Here is a 16,010-nt window from a genome sequence, read left to right on the forward strand (position 1 = left end):
TGTACCTGCATGCTTCCTTTCAGTGATTGATGCACAAGGACACCCAGGTCTCATTGTACTTCCCCTTTTCCTAACCTGACACTATTCAGATAATAATCTGCCTTTTTGTTCTTGCCACCAAAGTAGATAACCTCACATTTATCCATATTATACTGCATCAGCCATGCATCTGCCCACTCACCCAACCTGTCTAAGTCACCCTGCACCCTCACAGCATTCTCTTCACAGTTCACACTGGACAGATACATGGATAGGAAAGGTTTAGAAGGTAGTTGAGGCCAGTTCATTGGCTATATTTAAGAGGGAGTTAGATGTGGCCCTTGTGGCTAAAGGGATGAGGGGGTATGGAGAGAAGGCAGGTACAGGATACCGAGTTGGATGATCAGCCATGATCATATTGAATGGCGGTGCAGGCTCGAAGGGCCGAATGGCCTACTCCTGCACCTATTTTCTATGTTTCTATGTTTCTATATGGGCCAAACACAGGCAAGTGGGCCCAGTGTGGATAGGCATCTTAATCAGCGTGGGCAAGTTGGGCCCAAGGACTTGTTTGAGTTGTATGACCTTGGCTTCGAAGCATTTTCCAAGGATTGCTGCCAGGTATGGTGTCTTGTTCGAACTTATTCAGCTGACAGGTAATGATCTATCATTTCTTTGGTCCCATCGTTGATATTGTTTTGTGGGCTGGGGAGTTTCCTGCCGCAGACATAGAGTGGTCATGGACTTTTGTCTTTGTTGGCGTAAACAATGACTTGGATTTATCTCCAATCTTTCTCAGCAGTAAAACATTTCAGTGTTCATTAACCTCTTCTCCATCCCCTCCCAGTACTTTTCCATTATTCCTGTAACATGGCAACCAAAACTGCACACAGTGTATCAGCTGCGGTTTAACAAGCGTACTCAATTCAAGCATAACTTTCCGGCTTATATTTTATACCACATTCCACATTTTATACCACATTCATGGAGAGTATCCTGCCTTTGTAACCACTTTATCCACCTGCCATCTTTCAGGATTGGTGAACATTCATTTCATGATCCCTCTTATTTCTGATGAACAGAGGGATCCAGGGTTACCAGAAACAGTTCTCCAAAAGCAGCAGTACCAGTGGATGGGGCGGTGAAGTAGGCACAGGCCATGTTCTCTTCATTAGCCGCAGCACAGAACGTAAACGGTTGGACATTATGTTCCAACTTTATAAAATATTGGTTTGACCGCATTTGCAGCAATTCTGGTCAACACACTTTAGTGCAGTAGCACTGGAGAGAGTGCAGAGGAGATTCACCAGGATGTTGCCCGAATTGTAAGACTTTACTTATGGGGAGAGATTGGATATACTCGACTTGTAATCCCCAGAGTAATGGAATCGAGGGACAATCTGAGAGTGCTATGTAAAATTATAAAAGGCAGACATAAGACAGAATCTTTTTCCCATGGTATGGGTATCAAAAAGAGGGTATGGGTTTATGACAAGCGAAAGGAGATGGGAGAAATATATATATATTTTTTAAAGCAGAGAGTGGTTGATATCTGGAACTAGCTGCCCAATGAACAGGTGGTCAGACACAATTGCTATGTTTTAGAGATATTTAGACAGGCACTTGAATAGGCAAGACATTGAATAATACAGTCCATAATGCAGGCAACTGCATCGCACTCGTTTAACCACTCACCTTTAAACACATGGGACACACCAGCTTGGACTTGTACTGGCCCTGGAACAGATCCACGATAAAGGAATCATTTCTCATCTTGTGACGCTCCCAGGCCTCCTCTGCCACTACCTACGTTCCACATATAGAAGGAACAGGAAACACTGCAGATCAAAGAAGCTATAGAATTCCTTATTTCAACCAGAGTAATCAATAGCAATATGAGATCATTGGTACTTAATCTTCTCTCTAAGGTTATTTGTATGACAAGCAGTACAGGGAAAGCATGAGCAGTACAAAATAAACTGCTGAGGGACAGTTTCTTCCTAATAGAAATTGAAAGGCCTTGCCAAATAACAAGGGCTACGGGCCAAACGCAGGCAAATAGGACCAGCCCAATATGCCAACTTGTTTGGCATGGACAGCGTGGACCAAAGGGCCTGTTCCCATGCCGCATAGCTCTAGGACTCTCTGTCTCTATGGTTAGCTGAACGCTCCCTTTGTTAAAAGAGTGGCCAAAATTACACCGCGACATGACCAGTACTGAACTGAACAAGGAACAACAAAGCATTTAACGAATGGACAAGGCACTGATACACAGAAGGCACTGTTCATGGGGATGTACGCAAAGGCCAACATGTAACGTTGGGAACAGATGCAGTGAAAGTCCCCGGCAACAGTGTCAGGTCTGGGGTAACAAGCTTACCTCGTCGGGGCGCCCGTCGGAATCCACGGTCTCAGTGTACGGTTTATTCTGTATCCTATTTAGGTCCTCATGGAGGCCATCAAGCAGAAACGCCATAAACTCCTGCGCGTCGTGCTGTGCGTAGCCGGTGAACTGGCTGGCTTTGCTTGCCACAATAGCCTGGAAGGAAAGATTGACGACAAGTAGCCAAAACAACAAATGGCAGAGTTATTTGCATCACACAGACTTAGGCATTGGATATTCCTGCTCTACTCTTGGGTGGCCTTTGCCCTGGTTTAGTGTCAGTAGGTGCCAAAAATGGCCCATGAGAATCAAGATGAAACATTGCTTCTGCACAGACACTGCCTGGACTGCTGAGCTTTTTACAGCAGTTCTCACTTGGAGTGTCTGTGCATGACATTTGCTGGTCGAGCAGTGGAAACTGCCCAGCAACACCTTTTCCAAGCCTGCATTACATCCTGTTAATTTTAACACATACGTTCTGACATTTATTTGGCACATATTGCCAAATTTTCTATCATACTTTTGCAAGTGTACAGTAGAGTGCTTATTGGCTGGTTACATCGTGGCCTGTTTCAGCAACTCGAACATCCAGGAACAAAGAGAGTGGTGGACACTGCCCGGTTCATCACAGGGACTGACCTTCCCTCCATCCAAGAACGGAACTCACTATCAAAACATGGAGGGGACGGGGGACACAATTTTTTGGCGGCCACGCGCGCATGTGCACACTCACACATACGCACGAGGCTTCGGAGGCTCAGTCCAGCGCTAAAAGCGGCGATTTTAACATCGGGATCACAAAAACTTGGGGGGGGGGGGGGGGGGGATATCCCCCACCTCTCAAAACATGGGGGGGGACGTGTCCTCTCTGGCCCCCCCGGGTTTTCCGCCCCTGCCACCATCCATGGGATCTACAGGAGGTGCGGCCTCAAGAAGGCAGCTAATATGAAAGACCCACACCACCCTGGCCTCGCTTTCATCTCACTGCTAATAACAGAAGAAAGAGGTACAGGAGCCTGAAAACCGTGACCTCCAGGTTCAAGAACAGCTTCTTCCCAGCAACCATCAGGCTCTTGAACACTGCACAACACTAACCTCAGCAACTATGATCTTCTATGGACTGTTTCTTTGGTTACACTACGGACCTTGGTTTTGCACCATGTGGTTACCTAGTATTACTTATTAACCGATTGTATTTTTATTTTGTGCATTACTGTCTTTATAGGCCTGTTGAGCTGCAGCAAGAATGTCATTGCTCCAATATCCGAGAAACAGTCGCAACAGTTGGACAGTCTGTGTCATTCAACACGGCCTCTCACACTTCTAAACCCCAATAGGTGTTGGCCCAATCTTTCTTACTACAAAAATCTCTTTATCCTAGGAATCAAACTGGTAATCTTTCTCCGCACTGCATACCTTACTGATAAAAGCAACCCTAGTGCAGCACTAACTCAATGCTCCATCACCGCTGCCGTTTAACAAGCCGTCAGGCACAGCTCTGTAACGCTGATTTTTGAGAAATGTGTTTTGGCAGGTTAACGGCACAATGCCAGAGGAGGGAAAGAGGCTATTCGGAAGATGGCATCTGCTGTCATTTGCAGAGCAGGGACCTGGGGAGATAATCATTGCTGCACAATACCTCCAGATATTCATAATCTACATCAGTTCAAAGTATGCCATATCGACCAAGGAATCGTGCAGCTAAAAGGAGGTCACACAGTCCCTGCAGCTAGAGCAGCATAGGTTCATTAGATTGGTCCCTTGGATGTTTGTCTCACGAGAGAGCAAAAGCAAATGGTCTACACTGTCTTGAATTAATAGGAATGAGAAAGGACACTGAGGATGCCGAGTAAAACTGTTAGGATAGATTTGAGGCTGCTTCCTCAGGCCAGAATCTCGGAATTAGGGGCATGGTCTTGAGGAGTTACCCACTTGGAGAAAAGTTCACACTAAAAGGCTCAGATTCTTTGGAGGCCTCTGTTCCTGAAAACTATGGTTGAATGGCTGTCGCCGATATTATTGGCTCATAGAAACATAGAAAAATAGTTGCAGGAGTAGGCCATTCGGCCCTTTGAGCCAGCACTGTCAATCAATATGATCATGGCTGATCATCCACAATCAGTACCCCATTCCTGCTTTCCCCCCATATCCCTGGATTCCCTTAGCCCTGAGAGCTAAATCTAACTCTCTATTGAAAACATCCAGTGAATTGGCCTTCACTACTTTCTGTGGCAGAGAATTCCAGATTCACAACTCTCTGGGTGAAAAGCTTTTTCCTCATCTAAGTCCTGAATGACCTAACCCTTATTCTTAAACTGTGACCCCTGGTTCTGGACTTACCCAACATTGGGAACATTTTTCCTGCATCTAGCCAGTCCACATTTTATATGTTTCTAGAAGATCCCTTCTCATCCTTCTAAATTCCAGTGAACACAAATGTCAGTCCCGCCATCCCAGGAATTAACCTGGTGAACCTACGCTGCACTCCCTCAATAGCAATAATGACCGTCCTCAAATTAGGAGACCAAAATTGCACAAAATACTCTAGGTGCGGTCTCACCAGGGCCCTGTACAACTGCACTAAGATCTCCTCACTACACATTGAAAAAGTTTGTGGTCAGTAATAATTCTCTCAATTACTTATTGGACACAGGCAGATTCTCATGATTATGGAATTATAAGCAGAAAGACCATTCAGAAAAATTCGATATTCCACTCCCTACTAAAACTAGAGCTTTCACAATTATTGTATTGCAGCGGAGTTTATTCCCAGTAGCGATCACTGCAGATGAGAAAGTCCACTGCCAGAGCTCTCCCGTTCACTTTGCCATGTTTGTTCACTACTTCTTCTATATAATTTACCTGCAATTTACCATTTGTAAGTGGAAAACAATCAGCAGAATCATTCGCCCTCTTGTGCTTGCTCTTCCTTTCAATAAGACCATGAACAAACTCTAACCTCAGTGCTATTTTCTTGCACAAACCTGTTATCTCTATTGATGACAATCTATTGATAACTGCCTTGAATATACTCAGTAACCGAGACTCCACAATCCTTGTAGGTAGAGAATTCCAATAGACTCACCACCTGTGTGTGAAGGCGTTACTTTCCTTCTGTCCTGAATGCCTGATTTAGAGACTGACCTAGTTTGCAGGCTCTTTGACCAGGGGAAGCATCAATCCCCACAATGAATAGATTTTCAGATTTTATTTGGGAATGAGGCACAGAAACACTCATCATCCTACTGATGTAGATCAACACTGAATCTTGCACTGCCATTTCTAATCAAACAGGCGAGAACCGTTTACCCGTTTGAACCTTTTAGACCGAAACAGGATAATGCCAATCAACCTTCCAACCTGTCACGTTTCACGTACAATCAAAAAACCAAACTACACACAGTCTGGGGCAAGTGTTTTTGGAAAATTCTTCAATGACCGCCCCCACACACCCAAGCATCTCCTCAACTCCTTAACAGGGGAAATATGTGCAACATGGATACGAGTAGACTACTAGAATCATTTGCCCAGGTGGCTGCTTGGAACCCGCTGCCAGGGGTGGCGGGGCATTTAAGCGGCTTTTGAATAGGCACATGGAAATGCAGGAAATGGAAGGATATGGATCACATGCAGGTAGAAGGGATTAGATCAATTTGACACAATTGTTTGGCACAGACATTGTGGGCAAAATAACTTGGTCCTTCAATGTATTGTGTAAGAAAGAACTGCAGATGCTGGGTTAAACTGTAGACGCAAAAAGCTGGAGTAACTCTTCGGGACAGGCAGCATCTCTGGAGAGAAGGAATGGGTGACGTTTCGGGTCGAGACCCTTCTTCAGCCTGGTTAGGGATAAGGGAAACGAGAGATAGACTGTGATGTGGAGAGATAAAGAACAATGAATTAAAGATATGCAAACAAGTAACGACGATAAAGGAACCAGGCCATTGTAAGCTGCTTGTTGGGTGAAAATGTGAAGCTAGGGGAGGGATAGAGAGAGAAGGAATGCCGGGGCTACCTGAAGTGAGAGAAATTAATATTCATACCACTGGGCTGTAAGCTGCCCAAGCAAAATATGAGATGCTGTTCCTCCAATTTACGTTTAGCCTTACTCTGACAGACTGAGGACAGAAAGGTCTGTGTAGGAATGGGAAGGAGAATTAAAGTGTCCGCATCCAGGAGATCAGGTTGGTTCACGTGGGCCGAGCGAAGAAGTGCCGCGTAACGATCGCCCAGTCTGCGTTTGGTCTCGCCGATGTAGAAGAGTCCACATCTTGAACAACGGATACAGTAGATGAGGTTGGAGGGAGTGCAAGTCGAGGGAGGAGAAATAACGACAGGTGTTGCATCTTCTGCAGTTGCAGGGGAAGGTATCTGGGGAGGGGGTGGTTTGGGAAGGGATGGGTTAACCAGGGAGTTGCGGAGGGAACGGTCTCTGCGGAAGGCGGAAAGGGGTGGAGATCGGAAAATGTGGCTAGTGGTGGGATCCGTTGGGAGGTGGCGGAAATTTTGGAGGGTTATGTGTTGTATGTGACGGCTGATGGGGTGGAAGGTAAGGAAGGTAAGGACTAGGGGGACTATGGCTGTGTTCCGAATAGGGGGAGGGAGAGCAAGGGCAGAGCTGCGGGGTACTGAGGAGATACGAGTGAGGGCCTCATCTTTGATGGGAGAGGGGAACTCCTGTTCCCTAAAGAATGAGGACATTTTGGATGTTCTAGTATGGAACACCTCAACTTGGGCGTAGATGCGGCGTAGACAGAGGAATTGGGAGTAGGGGATGGAGTCTTTGCAGGAAGCAGGGTGGGAAGAAGTGTAGTCGAACTAGTTGTGAGAGTCAGTGGGTTTGTAATAGACGTCAGTCAATAGTCTATTTCCTGTGATGGAGACTGTGAGATCAAGAAAGGGGAGGGAGGTGTCGCAGAGGGTACAAGTAAATTTGTGTGCAGGATGAAAATTGGTGGTAAAGCTGATGAAGTCCATGAGTTCTGCATGGGTGCAGGAGGTAGCACCGATGCAGTCATCAATGTAATGGAGGTAGAGTTCAGGGATAGGGCCTGGAACAGGTACGTGTAATGTAATCTCTGCCCCACTCAAATTTCTCGCAAAGCAAATTCCCACTCACTGTATAACCTGTAATTATTATTCTTTGGCAGAATGGTGCCTGCCCACACACTTTTTTCCGTTAAGCAAGCTCCACACATATTTAATCCTCCCACTTTAAATATCTAATTCCTCCTTCAGCCGACCGTTCCCATAAGGCTCCAACGATGCCCAGCTTAACAGGTTGTGCTGACACCAGGGTGCGCGGTTCTGCCAAGGAGGGATCACTCACCTTTAACTTAGACGGTTGGTAGGCATGGTGCGTTCCTTTCCACAGAGCCCTCAGCAGCACTGCAAAACCAATGGCCAGGCGCCCGCCCGTCCCCAGAGGGTTGTTGTAATTTATCTCTGACTCAAAGGATTGATCTGGTCAAACACAGAAGCACACCCAGTCACAACTCTATCTTAATTTTTTCTTTAAACGCTGGCATTAAATAAATCAAAACTTAAACTCGACAATTTGCAAAAACCTGGCAAAGTATTTCCCAATGAGCCAATTGTAGATAATTTTATAGGATACTTTCAAGATTGTAAAGTATCCAATTGTAGGTTACTTTCAAGAGAGAGCTAGATAGAGCTCTTAAAGATAGCAGTCAGGGGATATGGGGAGAAGGCAGGAACAGTGTACTGATTGTGGATGATCAGCCATGATCACATTGAATGACGGTGCTGGCTCGAAGGGCCGAATGGCCTACTCCTGCACCTATTGTCTAAAAGCAGGCGCTATCCAGACATCAATTTCCCCTAAATGGCATCGATAATTGTCCAGTTAAATATTGTGCTCTGGTTGACTGAGAGAAGAATCTTAGCATTTATGTGCCCATCATATCTCTGAACATACAAAGCACTCTGTATGCAATAAAGTTCTGAAGCATGGTCACTACTAATGGCAACAATCAGAGAGTCAAAGAGCAATCCAGCATGGAAACAGTCCCTCTGGCCCAATTTGCCTAACCCAGTCCCGCTTGCCTGTGCCTGGCCCTTCAAACATTCCTTATCCATCCATGTACATCATTTTCTAAACGTCTGCTTCTATTACTTCTATTGTACCTGCTTCTACTACTTCCTCTGGCAGCTTGTTAAATACATGCATCTCCTTGTGGGAAAAAAAACAACAACAAAAAACACCCCTGGGTCCCTTGCACAACGTTCCCCTCTCACCTTCAACCTATGCTCTCAAATTTTACACTTCCCACCCAGAGGAAAAGACAGTGGCCATTCACTTGGTCTTTGCCTCTCATGATTTCATGAACGGCAATAAGGTCATGCCTTCATCCCCGATGTCCCCGGAATAAAAGGCACAGCAACTTGGAAGGTCATTGCATTCAGGAGTCGCCCACAAACTAATAATACAATAATCACATAACCTGCTTGATGTTGGTTCAGGGATAACTCCACAGCTCTCGTATTAGTTAGTAGCTGTGAGATATTTAGAACACAGGCTTGGATTAATGTTTGATGAGTTAGCATCTGATAGTTTGGTCCACTGCGACACTGCTGATCACCATTCACCCTCCTTGTAGCACCAGGATGGCTCTCTCTTGCTACGGAAGCAGATTCTCTTGAGCAAGGACTCAAGCCCACAAGGTTCTGGTTTGGAGAGTGCCATCCTCAGCAGCAATTTGACTGCTGAGGTTTCTCCCCAAAGCAGCTTTGGGCCTTTCACACTGCACTCACCATGGAAGTAGTCTCGGAGCTCCCGCGTGTTGGACAGCGACTGGATGACACTGTTCATGAAGCAAGTGTTGCCCAAGTTGACCAATCCAGTGAAGCCGGGCAGGCAGACTTTCTTCTCTTCCTCTTCCTCCTCCTCCACTGTGTGATCAGCAGCAGCAACACTATGTGTCATTGGAGGCACCATGCAGGTAGGCTTGGGCTTCAAAAACACACATGTTAAACTTCAAGGTGCACCTCCAAACATTCTTGTGGCAGAAGCAGGCCACTCAACCCACATGATCCATACTAACGCTTATGTTCCTTCATGTGAATTTCATTCCATCCTAGCAAGGTTCTAAAAAGACACCAAATGCTGGAGTAACTCAGTAGGTCAGGCAGCATCTCTAGAGAACTTGGATAGGGACCTTTCTTCTGAGGGTCACGACCGGAAATGTTGCCTATCCATGTTCTCTAGAGATGCCGCCTGGCCTGCTGTTACTCCAGCACTTTGTGTCTTTTTTATGTAAATCAGCACCTGCAGTTCTTTGCGTCTATGATATAGATCTACCTTTTCCCTTGTAATCCATTTATCTAGCTTATCCGTAAATGTGTTATTCCCCTCAACTGCACACCACAGTTCCACATTGGCTCTGCACTTGTGCTTAAATTCACACAGAACCCCATTTATTAGTGACCCTCTTGACTTTATTGGATCATTTTTACTCATAAAATTTTTCCTTTCCCTCCCAATTGTCAATATTTTTTTACACAGTACAATCTGGAATTTGGTATGCATGGGAGTTATTAACAGAATTGTGCTGTTGTAAAATTTATGTTTACATTTAGTGTTTAAGTCAACTTCAATTGGTAGTGAATTCTAACAAACATGCAGTTTCTTTTGTGCTATTCAATAATAAGCAACTACATACCAGTGGCAACTACATGAGTGGCTGTTAACTATAATTGGCCATGAATACAGGAATCATTACTGTCAACAGAAGCTATGTCATTACTTGGTGGATTTGGACATTCCTTACAGAGATAGATAACTGAAAGGATGTTGCTCGTATAGTGTGGTTGTACAGAGAGCAACTTGAACTAGCACCAAGGCAGAAAATGGAATCAAGTTTAATACTGGCTGAAGAGGGTGTGCATGATGGTTAGCATTCTTTGTAGTTCACTTTATGAGACCTGGACATTGTTGTAAAATATTACACTGCGTAGGGCACCAAAAAAGGTTCTGACAAATAGCGGGTCAACATCGCAGAAAGCCCAAATACAATAGAAACTCCAGAAGAGGAATGTAAATGGAAATTAGTATACAAAAAAAGTTCATGAATAAAACACTGGCAGGCAAAATGAAAACAAAACAATAGGTATTTTTCACAAGAATAAAGAGGAAGCCGTATGGAGAGAGCCTCACTGGAGAGAGAGTGAACCAGTATCATGGAGAAACAGTATGCTGCACTAGAAATAGAAAGAGGAAAAGGACATAGCAAGGGTTTAGCATCTAGCACGGCTCAGTGGTGTAGTGGTAGAATTGCTGCCTTACAGCGCCAGAGACCTGGGTTCAACGGGTGCTGTCTGTACAGTTTGCACATTCTCTCCGTGACCTGCATGGGTTTTCTCCGGTTGCTCCAGTTTCCTCCCACACTCCAAAGACGTGCAGGTTTGGAGGTTACTTGACTTTGTTAAAAATGTAAATTGTCCCTGCTGTGAGATAGAGTTAGTGTGCAGAGATCGCTGGTCGGCACAGACTCGCTGGGCCAAAGGGCCTGCTTCCACACCATCTCCAAACTAAACTTAAAAGCAGATAAATCTACAGGCATTCATACAATGTATTTCCGTCTCTTGAAATAAGGTAAGCTATAATGTAGGCTCCAAATATTATTTCCCAATCCTCTTTGGCTATTGAAATTGTGCTGGTGAACTTCACAGTTGCTAAAGTAGAGCACTTGTTTAAAAAGAAAAGAGATGGACAAAGTATCTACAGGTCAACTAATGTCAGTAGCATCTTCCTCTGCATGAGAAACCTGTCTCCTGGCTCTACACACAGCACTTACACACAGGAAGGGACCATATATACTTGTGCAACCCTCAGCCAGTCTGATCAATCACCATGCATCAACATACTCGTATCCTCCAAATAGCATAGATCCTCAAACAGATTGCTTTGTTAACAGTGTGAACAGATATTCCTTGGTAATCCCTGAACCAAGTAACCATTTTCCAGGATGGAAACAGTTGGGCTGGGGTTGGAACACAAGTCCGGTTCACTCGGTTGCACTGTCCGCCGTTCAAGCCGAGAGCAACTCACCGCAAAGCAACCAGGCGGTGGGCAATTAGCACGAGCGTTGTCTGCGAAGTTCACGTCCCAGGAGACGTTAAACATTTATAACTAAGGGAAGGAGAAACAAGCTTACCACAGGTGCACGACTTACCGAGGTCACCAGCGGGTCCTGCTTAATCTGGACGTTCTCGTGCATGGGCCTGATTGCCACCGACTCGAGGCTGACCTCCTCAGAGCACACCTTCTCTTTCTCGTTCGAGCGTGGCTCTTCCTTGGGAGGAAGAGCATGTTGACTGCTCCCAGGCTGGGATTTATCTAGTGATGGCGGACCTGCGGGCACAGCTACTTTTGCACCACCCACTGCACCTTAAACAGGGGAGCACATGGCTTATGTTTAGAAGATCAAGCAAAGACACAAACAGGCTGAAGCATATTTTAAAAACAACAAATAAAGCTGTAACTCCTCTAATTTCCCACAAGAGTTGGATCAGGATCAGTAAAACTCCCTCTATACAGTCCAATCAAACATTCCCTGGACAAGACTGATTTGGCTTTGGGTTCAAAATAATACTCCATCTGCATTAACAAATGCTAAATGGCACAGGCTTGAAACGAGAGATTTAACAGGAATGTCAGGAGCAATTTTTTCACTGAAGGTAGTCCATAGCTGACAGAGAAGTTATAAAAGAGGATACAATTACAACTTTCAGAAGACATTTGGACAGATATGGATATGTAGGATTCAGAGGGCCGTGGGATAAATACAGGCAAATGAGACTAGCCCAATGTGCCAACTTGGACAGCATGGACAAGTTGGGCTGAAGGTCTTGTTTCCATGATGTACAGCTCTATGACAGATAACCAGGAATAAGTAAGATAAAGGGTACAGCCACTGGCGAACAAGTCAGGAGAGGCCAGCATCGTAGACACAAAATGTTACTCCCGGCATGTGGGAGACTGGATGTGAAAAGGCCCACTGACATTTATTTACACTCTGATATTGTGCTTTGGAGACTCAAGTAGCAGCTATCTGACCTCGGTTATAAAAGTCTTCCCCCCACACGGAGTCTGCTGTTTCATCAGCACAAGGAGCGGATTCAAATGCAGATACTAAATTTGGAAGTTCTATTTAAGTACAGTGCACATTCCAGCCCTTGTTCCAAAGCAGAGTCACGTCAACTGAAGTACTATTAACTGAGCAATGGGTATTCTTTGAGCTGTAGGACTGGGACTGGACCCATCTGAGTAATGCTTGCCCCCAGCAATGCTGAACAGCAGTGACTGAAATAAAAATACAACCTGCTATTAAGGGCCTAATGTACCTATCTATATATGATAGTTCTATCATATAACACGAGAACTGCATCCTGATAGTAGCCCAGTGTTATACAGAAACAGACTTCCTAAACACAATACCCGACAAACCCACGTTAGGCTTTGAGACGCAGATTTGAATCTTCACCATGCCCCAGTGTACCTCATAGTAGAGCAGACCCAGACCTGTACCCAATAGTAGTGCACTTCAATGTTACATTGTTAGACTGGACACAACTGTGTACTTCTGTACTATAGCCACTTCATTCACTTGCTGATCTGGGTTATATCGAGGGAAACATGCCCTGCACCTGTCCTGTATCAAATTCTGTGATCAAGTGCTGTACAATCAGAGTCATAGACTCTTCTATGGGGCAACACAGTGGCGCAGTGGTAGAATTGCTGCATTTCAGCAACAGAGACCCGGGTTCAATCCTGACTACAGGTGCTGTCTGTACGGAGTTTGTACGTTCTCCCTGTGACCTTGTGGGTTTTCTCCGGGAGTTCCGGTTTCCTCTCACATTCTAAAGAGACGCAGGATTGTAGGTTAATTGGCTTCTGTAAATTTCCCCTAGTGTGTAGGATAGAACTAGTGTACGGTTGATCGCTGGTCAGCCCGGATTCAATGGACTGAAGGGCCTGCTTCCACTCTGTATCACTAAAACTAAAACTTCTTCAAACAACATTCTGATGGTTTAAATTCAGCAACCACGTGAACCAGGGGAATCGAGGACCAGAGGACATCAAGGTGAAGGGGGAAAGATTTAATAGGAATCCGAGAGGTAACTTTTTCACACAAAAAGTTCAAAAGGTGGGTGTATGGAACAAGCTGCCAGAGGAGGTAGCGGAGGCTGGGACTATCCCGTCGTTTAAGAGACAGTTAGACAGATACATGAATAGGGTAGGTTTGGAGGAATATGGACCAAACACCGGCAAGTGGGACTAATGTAGCTGGGACACTGTTGGCCGATGTGGACGTTGAGCCGAAGTGCCTATTTCAACACTATATCACTCTATGACTGCTTCCCCAGTTGAAGTAGCTTTCTATGAAAGCCTTGTGCAATCAGATTAACACTTCACTGAAGCAACAGCCTTGCACGGTCCCTATCTTTACAAAGCAAAAATGCACAGGGAGCACTTACTGAACTACATTAATAATAATTGGCATGTCATAGCAGCCGTGTGTAACACTGGGATAAAATCAGAGTAAAACACACAGCAGTTCAGTCAGCATCTAGAGAGGTGGTGGGTTGTATTCCCTTCATCACAACACGCCCCTTCTCTTGCCAGCTACTGCCTAGCCCAGCTTCCACTGCCAGTATTTAGAAGCGGTCAGATATCACTCTTCAGACCTTGTGCTGCTAGGGCTTCCAGCCCTCCCCATCGTTGATTCAGTCTCTTCTTCAAACAGATGTCAATGCGTAAGGCCGTGAAGGTATAGTGACATTGCTCTGGGTTAATAAGATTCCTAGAGGGAGAGAGATTAAAAGCAAATCATTAGATGACCTTTTATCGTACGTTCACATCCTCTCTCCTTCAGCTCAGTTGCTGCTCCCATATCATTATCTTATATAACGAGTCTGAAGAAGGGTCTCAACCCAAAACACCACCTATCCATGTCCCCCACAAATGCTGCCTGACCCGTTAAGTCACTGCAGCACTTTGGATTTTTTTGTAAGCTGGCAACTGCAGTTCCTCAAGTCTCTTATATACTGGGTTTTTCCACCTTGGAGAGGTAGCCGAAGATAATCTGATTTCCAAGTTTAGAAGAAACCTTGTATTGCATATGAGACAGATGTTCCATGAAAGAATCTTCACTATAACGGTTTCCAATGCAAGTGTTTCCTTCTGTAAACTGTACAACACCAGGTATGATCTCGCCATAGCATTATATATTTGTCACAAGCCTTTCCTATTTTTGTATTGTACCCTCCCTAACAATCAACATATGGTAACACTACATTGGTTGCAGAATATGTCCAAATCTTTCCATTTAACTTTATTCAAGAAACTAATATTCCAATTTTGTTTTTTTCTGCCGAAATGGATAACCCTACAATTCCCCCACATTATGGTTTTGCTTTGTCTAACAACCTCTTTATTCCATCAAAGATACTGTGTCGTCTTCAGTGCACTGCTGTTTCACCTACCTTGCATTGGGAACCAATACAAACACTTGGTGCCTGCGTCCATGTAGTTAATATAGGCAGCAAAAAGCTTGATCTGACATTGATTTCTGGTTTCCTCTAATCACTGGTTAACAAGTCTGAAAACTGCCTGTTTATTCCTATTATCATCTAACCAATCTGCTAATTATGGTATTATCCTCAATGACAAACCCACTCAGTAAAGTGCAAACAGGTCACTGTTGGACCCATCAGCTCATCATTACACACATGTTGCACACAAGAAGCTCCTCATACCCAAGACTCGTGGGAGCTGATCTTGGAGACTATGATTCGTAATTCAACTGAAATAAACCAAGACCGCTCCCCAAACGATCAAGTGATCAAATATCACTTGGCATGCTCAAGAACATTTTACATTTTTTAACAAACAACCATATTAAGTTTGAAGAATGGTTTCGACCCGAAACGTTGCCTATTTCCATAGATGCTGTGTCACCCGCTGAGATTCTCCAGCATTTTTGTCTGCCTTTGATTTTCCAGCATCTGCAATTCCTTCTTAAACCATATTAAGTTTTTTTTTTAAACAGGAGCTCTGCTACGACCCCCCAGAATAACATATACCCCTTGAAGCTCTCGTGATCAATACGAAGTTCATGCCAAATATCTATAACACTACAGGTCTTACCGAACTTTAACCTGCCATTTGAAGATGGTGTTTGGTCCACAGTCAGGGTGCATGCGCAGAAAGGGCTCGTGGCTTTAAAATATAATCAGAACATTCATGTAGAAAATAGTCTGTTTATTAACCAGTCACTGCACTATACACTGCAGCAATACTAGCTCAAATGAAGAGGCTAGACATTCTACTGAAAGTAGCGTTAATGTACAGTACTCCTCCAAGGTATAAATAAGAATTCAGTATATATAAGCAGGTACATTTTGGTAGGACAAACTAGGTTAGGATTTGCACAGTAAATGACAAGGCCCTGGGTGTGCTGTTGAATAGAGAAATCAAGGAGTGCAGGTACATTGTTGCATGAAGGTGACAACACAGGTGAACAGGGCGATGAATGCAGTGTTCGCACACTTGCCTTTATCAGTCAGGGTATAGTTTGGGAGTTGGGATGTCACATTACAGCTGTGAGACCTTGGTAAATCCACA

General features: G+C 44.6%; 1 protein-coding gene across 3 annotated transcripts in view; it reads right to left on the bottom strand.

Annotated features, from left to right (window-relative positions):
- Positions 1-16,010, bottom strand: part of usp19 (ubiquitin specific peptidase 19) — a 90,678-nt gene that overhangs the window by 45,037 nt on the left and 29,631 nt on the right. For 2 of the 3 annotated variants that reach the window (XM_033036937.1, XM_033036935.1), the window contains exons 7-13: positions 15,534-15,605; positions 14,072-14,187; positions 11,557-11,771; positions 9,137-9,335; positions 7,692-7,825; positions 2,360-2,518; positions 1,675-1,785 (exon numbers count right to left, since the gene is read on the bottom strand). In XM_033036937.1, the coding sequence (XP_032892828.1) occupies positions 1,675-1,785; positions 2,360-2,518; positions 7,692-7,825; positions 9,137-9,335; positions 11,557-11,771; positions 14,072-14,187; positions 15,534-15,605 (1,006 nt within the window). The remainder of the gene's footprint in view (positions 1-1,674; positions 1,786-2,359; positions 2,519-7,691; positions 7,826-9,136; positions 9,336-11,556; positions 11,772-14,071; positions 14,188-15,533; positions 15,606-16,010) is intronic. The other variant, XM_033036936.1, reaches the window with a different exon arrangement.

Source organism: Amblyraja radiata, chromosome 18 (assembly GCF_010909765.2).
Source record: "Amblyraja radiata isolate CabotCenter1 chromosome 18, sAmbRad1.1.pri, whole genome shotgun sequence".
NCBI lineage: Eukaryota > Metazoa > Chordata > Chondrichthyes > Rajiformes > Rajidae > Amblyraja > Amblyraja radiata.